The sequence below is a fragment of the Armigeres subalbatus genome, chromosome 3, assembly GCF_024139115.2.
Source record: "Armigeres subalbatus isolate Guangzhou_Male chromosome 3, GZ_Asu_2, whole genome shotgun sequence".
NCBI lineage: Eukaryota > Metazoa > Arthropoda > Insecta > Diptera > Culicidae > Armigeres > Armigeres subalbatus.
Genome location: NC_085141.1, coordinates 378,318,244 through 378,332,588, shown reverse-complemented (window position 1 = coordinate 378,332,588; position 14,345 = coordinate 378,318,244). Strand labels below are relative to the sequence as shown.

At 39.5% G+C, this 14,345-nt stretch overlaps 1 protein-coding gene across 1 annotated transcript in view; it reads left to right on the top strand.

The window, feature by feature from the left end:
* Nucleotides 1-13,846, top strand: part of LOC134226591 (cholesterol transporter ABCA5-like) — a 28,433-nt gene extending 14,587 nt beyond the window's left edge. Inside the window, exons 6-12 of the mRNA XM_062707460.1 lie at nucleotides 8,142-11,027; nucleotides 11,092-11,278; nucleotides 11,350-11,624; nucleotides 11,678-11,815; nucleotides 11,877-12,547; nucleotides 12,610-12,953; nucleotides 13,014-13,846. Of these exons, the coding sequence (XP_062563444.1) occupies nucleotides 8,142-11,027; nucleotides 11,092-11,278; nucleotides 11,350-11,624; nucleotides 11,678-11,815; nucleotides 11,877-12,547; nucleotides 12,610-12,953; nucleotides 13,014-13,120 (4,608 nt within the window). The 3' untranslated portion in view covers nucleotides 13,121-13,846. The remainder of the gene's footprint in view (nucleotides 1-8,141; nucleotides 11,028-11,091; nucleotides 11,279-11,349; nucleotides 11,625-11,677; nucleotides 11,816-11,876; nucleotides 12,548-12,609; nucleotides 12,954-13,013) is intronic.
* The last annotated feature ends 499 nt before the right edge of the window (nucleotides 13,847-14,345 follow it).

The window sequence follows — 14,345 nt, the reverse complement described above, 5'->3', positions numbered from 1 at the left end:
TCATAATTCATTGCTATAAAATGGTCTCGTAAACCTAATGTCCTCAAATGTCCCCTGATCTGTAAATCGGGGATCGAAATATAACCCTAGTACCACCTTCTAGTGAGTGATTTGCTTGCGCATATTTGCGCGTTTACGAGAACGCTGCAATCAAAGTTTTCTTGAAAATTGTGGTTTTTAATATCTATACCTCGTTATGATTAGAAAATGAACAACATTATTACTAGAATTATAGTTGTTTGCTATTTGATCCATGCTGTATTGGAAAAAAACTAAAAAGAAAATACCGAAAAAAATTTAAAAAAATATTTTTTTTTTCGTTTGTGACATTTTTTGAAGGGTTAACAATGGCCCTTAAAGGGTTAAAAAAAAGGTTCTTAAATATTCCTGCCCATAAAATACGTTGCATAGAAACAGTTTTCATTGAAAACAAATTTTTGGCCACCCATTTGTATGAGAATTCCCCATAGTGCACACGTCGGCAAATCAGCATTTTGGTATGGACAGTGTGTGGAGGCGCGTAGTACATTGTAGATAATTCCCAATGAGTGTCGTGAAGTCTCAATGTCAATTGATTTTTTTGTCCCGAATGTGAACTTGGCCTAAGCAGAATCAACTGAGTACAGATAGGGGAACTGTTCCGTTTTCCATCTCACTGAACATATATTCATCTCATCGCAAAACAAAGAAATACAGCACCAATCTCGTCGCTTCTTTTTGCTAACACGCGGCTCACTGGTGAGAAAGATCACAAAAATAAGAAACAAACCAAATTCCTTTTCATTCACTATTAATTATATGAGTGTACTTCTACGTGAAGTTAAACGATTTACAGTGATATGGAAATGCTAATATCATCTTCCAAACTTAGACGTACATGTTCATGATAGAATTAGAGCGAAAGTATAGAATTCCGTTAGGATACGGCAGGCATGAAGAATGTTTTATAGAAGTCAATTTGAAAGTGTGCGGAGGGCAATATTTGTGATGGTATAAATCATGGTCATATTAGAAATTTAGCGATGTAGGAATTGAGACGGGTGTGACAAGATATGTTCAACGCCGTAGCGTGCGGTTGGCCAGGTTGGCTTGTAGGGGGCGCCGAAATCCAGAAATACGCTATGCGAAGTAGAACACTGTTATTAGTTGAAAGTACAATTAATATTTGTGATTAATAGCAAAGCTTCTACACCAAATGCCTATGGAAGAAAAGTTTTTAGTGATCTAAAATTCGAGAGCAAAAATAGAATATTTTTTCATTTCCACTTCAGCATGGCAGGTTTTGTTTTTCGGCTTGATCGCTAGTTTTTTTGGAAATCATAAAGTTTGATACGCGAATTGGATAAGTTCCATTTTTTGCCACTGTTATGGTCATTGAGAAGCTTCAAGAGCCTTAAAGTTTATCATCAGTAAGGACAAATTACTCTCAAATTAATAAGTTTGGTAAGTTTCAACCGGGTGTCTAAGTTCTTTAGAGTCCTCTTGCTTCAAAGATTAATTCCGAGAAGTAGTAGTATGGATGTTGTGTAGTTTTGTGATACATTTTCCTGTTTTATTCAGAGAAGTTCGACTTTGACTGTTTTTCACTAAAGGCATACAAGGCCTTAAAACGTTGAACGTTGACGTTTTGGTTGAATAGTAATTAATCTAAGGACAGCAACTAAATCTAGGAACTTTTTTCAAATGGGCGTAATTGACCCTGACCTTGATTTTTGGAACGGCGATTGCACTCTTAATTCAAGTTATTTTGGTCAACTAATGTACCCAACAGATAAAATAGAATGCAATCTATCAGGTAGAAACGAAACATGCTGAATAGAGAGAATAGGAGTCGTTTCAAATTTCAAGGTCAAATACAGTAACGCCTATTTGAAAAAAAAGTTCCTATAAATGCTTGCTCCATTAAAATTGTTAGTAGGGCATTCATTATTTTGAGAAAAATATCCTTAATTACTATCTGTCTAGTTTAGGGTTTGACTTTTTTACCCTCTTGCTTCTGATGGTGATTCAGACCATCGACCCAACCATCTCAGAGTTGGATTTCATTGTCAAGAAGTGATCCAAACGAACAACCATAGTTGCATTTTTATCGAACCTAATATAATATTACAAACCATCGTAGACCAAATTTTCACATTTTCAAACCCCCGTCTGCCCCCTAGTAGACTTTCGCAGACTTTCCGAAACACCTTCCACGCTCTTGAAGTCTAGACTTTTTCAAATTTAACAAAATATCATATAGGTATGTTGTGCATTTCGAAATAATATAAAGATCAATCACATGTTAGGTATTCAATTATAAAAAACCATTTTAGTATAAAAACATTACAACAAAAGTCAAATTTCGAACACAATAAAACCCAACAAAATAAAAATTAATTTAAGACTCGACCAAGTTTAATCTAATGAAGTTCCATTAGTGGATTCGATTCCTCATAGAAGCGTGCATCACCACTACCGTTATTTTTGTATCGGCGGGTCACTGATTCTGAAATTCTGAATCATTCTTTGAAATCTATCGAATTTTAGAATTTTAGCGGACATTCAGAAATTATTTCCCGTTGAATTTTATAATAGCTCCTCACGGATTTTTTTTTTTTAATTTCCCTTACAAATTTTGAGAAATTTTCTGTGGATAATCCAAAATAATGAATTTTATAATAGCTCCTCATGGACTTTTTTTTTTAAATTTCCCTTACAAATTTTGAGAAATTTTCTGTGGATAATCCAAAGAATTTCCCATTGAAAATTTCGGTGAATATCTTGTGGAAATTTTGGATAAATGTCCATGAAAACTACAAAAGCTTTCCTGTGAAAATCGTGGAGATTTTTTTCTATTGGGAACTCTAAGAATTATTGGTGGGAAATTGAAATAATTTCCCGAGGAAATTTTCAACAGTTGTTTCAGGAATTCCGAAGAAATTCCATTAGCAATCCCGAAGAAATGTCCGTTGAAGTTCCGAAGAATTTCCCGTCAATGTACAAAGAATGTACTCGCGGTAATTCCAAAGAAGAATTTCTCAAAGACTTTGCGGAAAATGTTGAACGGAAATTCCGAAGGGTTTCTTGCGGAAATTTCGAAGAACTCCCCGCTTAGCTCTATGTCTTATGACGATACGACTTTTTGCAGTCCTGATCCACATAGACTTTCAGATACCAAGTTCATGTACACCGCTGGATATTGACTCATGACTTTTATGTGAAACTTTTTAAAAACACTAAGCCCTTCAATTTTGCATCCTGTGAGATTCAAATTGCTCTCTATGTAAAATATTGCAAATATAAATTTTCTTAGTAAGAATGGAGCGCCAAATGAGGTTTCGCCAAGGGCGCTGAAAGACCACGCCACACTATGGGGGATCCCCATACAAGCGAGCGGTCAAAAATAAAATTGGACTTTTAAAGTGATTTTCCACTTAGTTTTAGCTGTGTATGGTCGAAATAGCATGAATATACAATTTCCAACCCCCTTTGGGGATCGTCTATGAATTACGTAATTATTTTTCATAGGTTCGATTAACGTGACAAAGCAAACCTATTTGGGAAGTTGAAATTTCGTGCGTTTTCTTAAGGAGAAGGAAGGGGCTGTACAAAAACTAAGTGCAGCAATTTATGGAGATTATAGCGGCGATCATGTTAAATGACATTAATTTCATGACATTCCGGAATATTTTGTTGTACTCACTCTCATGCCTCTCACGTTGTATTTAGAACAATTAGTTTGACAAAGTACTCGGATCTGAAGGATCATAAAGCATTAAATGTTAATCAAATAATCAGAATTGAAAATAACTTTTGAAAAAGGGTATTAGCAAATTAGAAATCGCAATCCCATGACATTTTTACGTGTACAAGTTATTCAAAAATGAGATTAATATATTCTCAAAAAATGTGGACATTCATTGTGGAATGTAAGAATGCTCCATTCTTCCGAAAAGCAAAATTCTTTTAATTTAAATAACAACACTATTTGAATTACTTTTGATTTGTTTTCATGATTTCTACAAGTTATATACAGCATCATTCTTTTTCTGTGTCAAGGTTTAAGTCTTCAATGATATTTTCTTCAATTCCATCAACGATGGAAGATGAGATAAATTCATCTAAAGTATTAGAAGATAAAGAACTTTTGAAAATCTTCAAATATTACAAAATTACGCATGGCATAAGAATAACTAAGTGAAAAATTTTTTCCAACGTCTCCTCGTTATCCAAATCGAGCTTAAAATGGATCTGATTCATGTAAGGCACGAAGGAAAATGTCAACATTTGCCTCTCTTGATCATTTTCTTGCATTATGAGTTCTAAATTTCTTCAACTGTTTATATTGACTTTCCGCTGGTTGTTCAGCCAGTGAACCTCAAAGTGTAGATGAGTGAATAAATATTTCCCTACCATTAGCCAGACATTCATGAACACTAGCAGGAATTTCATACGCTCCGTTCTAACTAAGATATTGTTCGTCTTTACTTTTGCAATAAACATGTCAGGAATTATTGATTCCAGGAGATTTATAAATATTTACATATTATGAAATCTCATATTTAGTTCTCCATCAGTAGCTAATGAATAGCTCAGAAAATTAGGTTTAGAGAATGACTCAAACCACTCAAGCCCCAAACGCATTTCAGCGGAATGGCGACGGAAACGGTAAAATTTGACAGGAAATATATGAGCGAACTGTTAAATCCTTCCGTTACCGTTGTGCTGCATTGCATTGGGGGTTTTATTCATTTACTCCTTTGAAAAGTTAATTAAATGAGCTCAAATGGTTATAAATAAAGTCGAAGTTATTACCAATAAATGTATTTTGACCATACCCTTTGAGCGCATAGTTCAGTCTGACCCATTTTCAATAGGAAACGATGGGACTAGATTTCCCGTCGAATGAAACTTGTTGCGAGAAAATCGGACACAAATAAGTGTCTAAATGGCGATTGCGTTCTTTTGCGCACATACATACAGACGCGCATGCACACACATACAGACATCACCTCAATTCTTCGCGCTGAGTTAGTTGATATATACCACTAGGGGTCTCCGGGCCTTCTATCAAACATTCGTTTTTGGAATGAGCATTAACCTTGGAGTACGAGAGAGGCAAAACACGGTAAAAAACAAATGAAAAAATCAGAGTGACTTAACTCTGTTAATTGCAAATACTGGCAAGAAATTCTTTCAGGACATTTTAGTCGAAGCTTTGTCCTTGATGTGTATCATAAAAGAACCCGGGGATTCCTGAGGAAAAAAGTTCTTCACTATCAAAGTTGAAAATAGCGTCGTTTTGGAAAAAATATTGCTTCCGCATTTTTCAATTTTTTTCACAGTGTAACCATTAGTTTTTGCACACCATTTAAAAGCTTATACAATAACCTTTGTAATGATGTATTAACATTGAAGAAAAAACATTTAAAAAATATTTCAATAAATAGTTGAAAATAAAATATTTTTCAGAAAATTTGCTAACTTTTTACCCATTTCTGACTTTGCCACCTTATATCTTTGGAACTAGTGCACCTAGAGACTTCAAATTCAGAATTTCTCTTAATTAGAGTATTGACAATGGAGAGAAAATATTTTAAAATAATTCGGAAGACATGACATTTTCGATTAATGACCGCCCGAAATCCTATAGTGCGCCACGGCTCTGGATATGTTGATTGAATAAGGGGGCATATACATTAGCTATGAGTACCAGATGCGAAAGTGACAGATGAACGATATGAGCCTTCAGTTTTGTGATGTATTTGTGTAAGTTGGTTGCGAATCGAGCAGCAGCTGCTGATTCGTTCAGCCATCCCCGCCGGACACGACAGGTATATGAGCAAATCAAACCACCTTCCTTTTGCCAGTGGAGATATATCAGCTTCCACACTGATATTCTTCCCTCCCCCTTCATGCGGGAGTTTGTAAATCCTTTTCATTGCTTTGTTTTTGATGGGATGGAAATAGGAGCTATGGCATGAAGTGCCGAACCATTCTCCTATCTCAATTGAGTAGCCTCTGTCTATTCAATTGACAGCAGGAGACGTATTCATTCGATTTACTTTTGGTGTATATTATGTCATTTCGAAAACTTGCCGCAAAACAAATTTTTGGAGCGACATATACCATAATAGGCACAAACATCAATTCAACATCAATAATACATATTTAATTCGAAATATATTTTCCCTTTAATTTTCCATTTTTCGCCCACCAGTCTTTCGAATGACCCATCATTCAATTGAATCTTTAATTGACAGGAAAAAAAACTATCGACACTTGTATAAACATCAATTTTCATTGTAAACAATTGACGTCACTGCTATCGCTGCTCGGGACGAAGCAAACCAACGCTTTACGATTTAGAACGGCCTTCTTTTGCACTCGTCCATACTGCGATAGCAATTACGTCACTTTTGAACTGTCATTTTCTTTACGAGCCTACCTTGATTCTGTATACCGTGATCAAGTGAAGCAGCATGGAAAACGATAGGGGCAAAAATGGCTGACTCGATTTACTATTTAGCGTTCAAATGAATGAACAAGGAATTACTATTTAGCGTTCAAATAAATGAAACGAAAATATTAGATGTTTCGTCAAAATGTGGAAAATTTAGGATTTTCCTGCCTTCCTATCTATTATTTTGACATTTTAGTTTAACTTTGTTATGGCCACCTTAAACACGGTGATACGAAGAAGGCGTAACGGGGCCTCTTCCTCTGAGAATGCGTTTTTCCCAAAGCTCGTTACTGTCGATGAAAGAAACCGAAAATAGGAAAGGCAGAACAGTACAGTATGCACCTTCAAGCTTTTTTCTATGTTCTCATCAATATAAACCAGTAAACCGAGCCATTTCAACGTGCAGATGCAAAATTTATAAAACTACAGTAAAACCTCCATGAGTCGATATTGAAGGGACCATCGACTCAAGGAAATATCGAGATGTGGAATACACAAACCTTGTGATGCTGTTTGAAGGGACCATCGTAGTAACCCAGAAAATATTTTTTAATATGGAATAATTTGCTTCTATGAGTCGATATCGAGTCATAGAACATCGACTCATGGAGGTTTAACTGTAGTCATATTTCACAATGATCTCCTGCTCAAAACATTAAGGTTTTAATCTGTTTCTAACTCATTTAAAATATGTTTAAAAAATAGGCCAAGGGCGAAACGCTTGATGATGTAAAATGACTCGATTGCTTGATAAATTGATGGTGAACGCATGGTTGTTTGTTTATGTTAGCAGATTGAATGAAAATCTTACGGGTGAGGTAAAATATGTAATAGCAGATCATTAAATTTCAGTGAAAATAAAAGGGTTATGCTTAATCTACTCGTTGCAGCTCAATAATGAATAGCTAATACTGAATATAAGGATTTCACGAGTAATGTTGTGTATTGGGCCATTTTTTCGTTATTGAGAGTCAGCTTGTGCTTCAAAGTGTAGCCTTATGGGCAGTGTTGTAAAATGTCATTTGCATTCGTTTGTATAATTTTCCCAGAACTTGTTTCAGAAGGTAGCTATCAATTCATGTTGTATGACGAACTTATAGCGGTTAAATGGGCCTACAACTTTGTCTAACGAGACTTTGCTGTAAATATGTAATCTGGGGCGTGGGAGGCAAAATGTCATTCAAATGACATTATGTCAAATGACACGTGACATTTTGGAGAGTTTTCACTCTCCAGCCTTTGATGTTATACTTAGAGCAATGTACCCTTGGACAAAAATATAACCCTACTCAAGCGTTATGAGTACATTCAAAATTATGGAAGAAAATTTGCTTCTAAAGAAAGTTATGAGCAAATTAGTCAAATGACATGCAGATGACATTTTACAAGCCTGCTTATGGGACTCCTCCTTGTCGTCGAGTTTGGGGGCATCGAGTAAAAACTCGGTCGTATGGCCTATCCCCATGGCAATCATGCAGTGAACTTTGATGGACAAATACTGCTTGGTGGAAATTACGTTAGTAAGGCCGGAACAAATATTATTTGCATGATTTCATGCAAATCTTAGGTTTTAACTATATACATCTTAAAAGAAAAACAGTCAGAAGTTGGAATATTAGCAAACAATAGCATTTAGTTGTTTTTAGTTCCACATCAAGTACCCTTCAATAACACATAACCTCAATGTCTGTTTCAGACCGCGGGCATCCTGGGCAACTTTGCCGTCAACATCATGTCGTTGCTGTACTTCCTGCAGGTGTTCATCGACGATAAGCACACTTCGGCGGCCCTGTGGACGGTATCACTGATATCGCCGACGGGTTTTGCCCTCGCCATGGATAAAATCCTGGTGCTGGACATTTCCGGCCAGGGCGTAACACTGAACAACCTGTGGACCGGGCCCGGCATCCCAATCGGTGGGTCCATTCTGATGCTGGTGGTGGACATTCTTCTGTACGCCGCATTGGCATTCTACTTCGATTGTGTGATACCATCGGATCATGGTACCAAGCAGCGGCCCTGTTTCTGTCTCAGTCGCCACTACTGGTGCAAGAAGAAAGTGCCAAAAGTGCCACTGCTGAACGGTGAGTCGGCCAACTCGTTCAACAATATGGACGAACAGACGCGTGATATCGAGCCGGTCTCGCGCGAGATGCGAGGCAAGGAGGCCATTCGGATAGTGGATTTGTACAAGACGTTTCACTCGTGTCGGAAGCCGCCGGTTAATGCGGTTAATGGGATCAATTTGACGATCTACGAAGGACAGATTACGGCCATTTTGGGACACAATGGAGCCGGGAAGAGTACGCTGTTCAATATTTTGACTGGACTGACGTCACCTACTTCGGGCACGGTGTACATATTTGGATATGACGTTCGGGACCCAAATGACATGACCATGATCCGGAGAATGACGGGAGTGTGTCCGCAGCATGACATTCTGTTCGAGACGTTGACGCCGAAGGAGCATTTGTATTTCTTCGCAGCGGTGCGAGGAATTGCGCCTAATTTGATTGACAGTGAAGTTAAGAAGACACTGAGGGATATTGACTTGTTCGATTCGGCTGAAACTCGGGTGAAATATTTGAGTGGTGGCCAGAAACGGAAGCTGTCCGTGGGGATCGCAATAATTGGTGATCCGAAGATTATTATCTTGGACGAACCAACTGCAGGGGTGGATCCATATTCCAGAAGACATATGTGGTCCATATTGCAGAACAGAAAGCATGGAAAAGTAATCTTGTTGACAACGCATTTCATGGATGAGGCAGATATTTTAGCGGAGAGAAAGGCCGTGGTATCGAGAGGTCGGCTGAGGTGTTGTGGATCGTCACTGTTTCTGAAGAACAAATTCGGAATTGGGTATCATTTAACACTGGTGCTTGATTCGAATGCATGTGAGGTAGCGATTACGAAGTTAGTGAACGATCACGTCCCGAAAGCAGAGAAAGCTAGACGACACGGTCGAGAACTGAGCTACATTCTGCCACACGATGCTGTGAACTCGTTCGTTTCGTTGTTTGACGATATCGAAAGTGAAATTAAAACAAAGCATATGAAATTGGGCATTTGCTCGTACGGAGTATCGATGACTACCTTGGAGGAAGTGTTCCTGCACTTGGAAACTCAACGAGAAGAAGAGCAGAAAGTGGAAACCGAAGATGAAGAGGAACAAGACAGTGGCTATGCAGTGGATAGTTTAAGCCGGAAGGTGATGAAGAATCGAGCGTTGCCTAGAAGTTTGTCACTACAAGAACGGAGTAATAGCTATCAATCGCTGAAGAATGACACTAAAAATTTGCTGGAGGAACAAAATCTCGAGAATAAGACTTCGCTTCCGGACAATGGACTGGATTTTGATACAATCATACCCATCAATGGACTGACGACTAACGAAGTTGAGGTTGTGCAGAGTGTGAAAATTTCGACGGGCACATCGCCAAATCTAAAGGTACAGAGGAAACGGCACAGTAGGTCTCGTAACGGGGTGAGCAAGAGCACTAAGAGCGTTTACGAAGGTCCCGCCAATAATTCGTCATCGGTTGTGAAGCTGAATAGTCAAAACAAGACCAACTGGATGGATCTGGAGGACATCGTGCTGGAACCGTCTTGTATGAACACCATTGTAGCGTTACTTAAACTTAGGATTACAATACTATTTCGTGACATTCAGCGTCTCTATCTGTTAATCATATTACCCCTAGCATTTACGGCATTAGGTTTGTACTTGAACTCAATCCAAGTCATTTCGCCGGTGATGCGTTCAATACTCCTAGATAATACAACGTACGGCAGCAATATTACAAAGATAGCGGTACATGATAATACAAATAGACTGTTTTTGCAACACAACCTCTACCATCACCACATGCAGCAGCAACAGCTGCAACAATCCCATCTGCTGCAACAGCAGTCATCTCCATCGCCGTTACTGCTCCACCAGAAGCATCATCAACATCAGCACAACGTCCAGCAGCAATCCAAAGAATCATCATATCTCTATCACCGTTTCATTGCCGAACTGAAGCAATCGTCGAACGTTACCGAGGAATACAATGGCAACTTCTCGTTGCTTCTAGACATTGCGCCTCACATGGCCGCGTTCAACATCAACTCAATATCATGGACGAATGTGTCAATAACTACCTTGTACAATGATACTACTCAGCATAGTCTACCAGTAATATTAAACCTAATTAGTAATAGTTTGTTGCGCTTGTTCGCCGAGCACAGTCAACCATCCTCGATTGCACCTCCCGCCACGATATCGCCCGAATCGATCCTGGACATCGAACTCCACTCGCACCCATTCCAGCAGACAACGCAGCCGCAGGAGTTCAACATCGGAACCTTCTCGTCGGCGCTGTTCGTTGGCATGATCTTCGTTCTGATTCCGGTTTCGCTGGCCGTCGATATGGTGTACGACCGAGAGATGAAGGCCCGCAATCAGCTGCGTGTCAACGGGCTTTCCTCGTCGCTCTACCTGTCGGCGTACTTCATCGTGCTGTCCGTGCTGATGATACTGATCTGTGCCGCCCTGCTGGGACTGGTCTATCTGTTTGACATTCCCTCGTTCCGACAGGTAATTGTAATTCTTTAATTCAACAATCTATCGTATCTAATTGAAATTATTTTGTTTGTTGTAGCCACCGGCACTTATAACTCTAGGGCTGTTGGTGTTCCTTTACTCACCGGCGGGTATTCTGTGTTCCACGTGCTTTTCCTACTTTTTCGATCGAACCGACTCAGCGCAGTCCATTCTGCCGAATATTCTAACCTTCGTCGGACTGATACCTTTTATATTAGTAGTGTTCTTAGATATGTTAGGAATTGGTGAGTATTGTCTGCGAAATCGAGACCCATTTCAGAATGTCTAAGAATGATTATTTTTCCAACTCATGCAGAGGTGAAAGCAGCATTTGCCTTACATTTTGTGTTTTCGCTAATCAACCCGATGTACATTCCGTACGCCACGGTGTACTTCGTCGATCGGGTCTACATTGCCTGCCGGCTGAGCTCGGCTTGTGCGGAACTTTCGATGGCCCACTATATGACGGAGGAGATGATTGTGATGGTCTGCGGGTGTCTGTTGCACATTCCGATTTGGGCGTTCTGCCTACGGATATCGGACGTTATGAAAAGTGGCGGACGGTTGCGAGATTTGTTTCACCACACTACGGTAAGAGTTGAATAAGTTCCGGTTTGTGCTGGGCTAAAATTTTCAAATTTCAGAGCGAAGAAGATGTTATGACGGAAGATCAATGCATCGGAGAGCACGAGGATGAAGATGTGCGGAATGAGCGCTCTAAAATATTCCGGTTGACTACTCAAGATCAAACAGGACAAACTCCACCAGTTGTTCTGGTGAAGGTCTGTTACAATTGTCTGTGAAAATAAAGTCATTTTGTGAAAACGTGATACGCTTTTTCAGAGTCTACGGAAGGAGTTCTCCCAGGATTCGCTCTGTGGGAACTGCTGCTGCTGCTCAGATGACGAACCACCACGGAAAAAGGTTTCCGTGCGTAGTTTGTCCTTTGCCGTAGATGCCGGAGAAGTTCTGGGTCTGTTGGGGCACAACGGGGCTGGTAAGACGACGACCATGAAAATCATGACAGGAGAGACGGTGCCAACGAGAGGAACCGTACAAGTGGCCGGTCACAGCATTACCATCAATCAGGATGATGCTTTCAAGACGCTAGGGTACTGCCCACAGCATGACGCCCTGTGGAAGAACATCACGGTTCGGGAGCACCTCGAGCTGTACGCTCGCATCCGAGGAGTGGCGAGAAAGGACATGAACCGCTTGATAACTACCTATTTGAAGGGTCTGCACATAAGCGAGCATGCCAACAAGCAAACGCAACACTGTTCCGGTGGAACCCGTCGAAAACTTAGCTATGCAATGGCTATGGTCGGTTCGCCGAAGGTAGTCTTGCTGGACGAACCATCCACCGGTATGGATCCCAAATCAAAACGATTCCTGTGGGATACCATTCTCGCTAGCTTCCATGGAAAACGCTGTGCCATGCTGACGACGCATTCCATGGAGGAAGCGGATGCGCTGTGTTCGCGTGTAGGAATTATGGTTAAAGGAGAATTGAGGTACGTTTGGTCGGTCTATTAATCATACACGACTTGGGTATTCAATAGATTTTATTTTTCAGATGCCTCGGTTCGACGCAGCATTTGAAGAACCTTTACGGGGCAGGTTATACGCTTGAGATCAAACTGAAGCACATCGAAAGCGTATACAGCGAGACACCGATCGAGAGTCAGCCGAGTAGCAGTCAGGAGCAGCTGCAGCTGGATCAGAACAGTTCGGAGCACATCGGACCGGTACCGGTCATTAACAACTGCATCGACAATCGATCGATGGCGTTGCGTAACTTTGTGACTGATCTGTTCCCTAGTGCCACCCTGGAGGAAAGCTTTGCCGATCGCTTGGTGTACTCGGTACCCCAGCAGGCGGTCAGTTCTTTGGCCGAGTGCTTCTCGCGGCTTGAGAAAGGTGAGTTCGTGAATGCTAAGTAAACCCCTAAATTACACCTTTTTCCTTTTTTTAATGCAGCCAAAATGGAACTTGACATCGAGGAATACTCGTTCAGCCAAACCACCCTGGAGCAGGTGTTCCTCAAGTTTGCCCATTACGACGAGGAAACATCCAACGGACAGTAACATAGTTCATCGCATGATGAACGTGTTTTCTCTTAGTATAGTCCAAAGCAGCAGTTTTGTTTATAGTGATAGTCATTAGCAAAAGTGCGGTGCGTGAAAGGGAGCGACGAGCGGGTGAGGCTTCTATGTATCGGATGTGGAAAAGTGTAAGAAAATGAACCTAATTGCTGATTAATAATTATCTAGTCGATAGGTAAGTTTAATTGAGAAGCAAACCCAAAGAGGTAATTATTTAATAATTGAATTCTGAAGGTATCTTAAAAAGACAGACAACAAACGACGAAAAATGTGAGCAGCGCTAAATTGATTAACCCTTAATATAAATTAATTATAAATTATTACAATAAAGTGAAACTACAATAAGACAACCAAAACAACAAACCAAAAAGTACTAAAAACAGCGAACGCGCATCAAATGACAAACCCAGATAAAACACCCACGATAAACGGTTGCGACGATGATGTGGAAGGAAGTATTGATAGATATAAAATAGCGGTTTATGAGAGGAACAGTTTAGAGTGAAAAGAACGTGATCTATTCCAAAAAAAACGACACATAAAACAATTATGAAATTTGTTTTGCATCTGTGATTTATTACGATCAGTAAACCCAAAAAGTATGGAAGGTGATTTATTCCAAAATTAAAAAAAGAAAATCATTGAAAATTAGGAAGAAAACAACAAAAACGAAGAAAAAAACGTGGTTCAAATAAAAATGTAAAAATATTTTTATTTTTTTTTATTTTCATAGATGAGTAAAGAAAATCAAAGCTGATGATATTAAGTTCTATTCTTTTCAGATATTGATGGTGGAATGCCTGTAAAAAAGAGGATATTCTATAAAGGTTGTTTATTAAACGGAGTTTTCTCCACATCAATTGATTTCGGCGCATGGGATTTTTTTTTCATTTCAGATTTACGCCAGCTATTTTCGCCTGCATTGTACTCACTTATCGTACAAGCTCGAAAACCATCAGCTAAAAGCAATACTTGAGAGTTTTCTCACTATGGAAACCGCATTCTGATTAATCGTTCGCCTAATTTTGAAGCAGGACTCACGCCTTTCTTTTTGACGTAGGACTACGTCTTTCTTTACTATACTGGATGTCATTTAGATTTTTGGAAATCGAAAGCGTTACGCTGAAAGGGAATATTTCTAACGTTACTAGCGCCTTTATCTTTCGATGGATTTTAAACTAAAGATTTATACATATATCAATCGGCT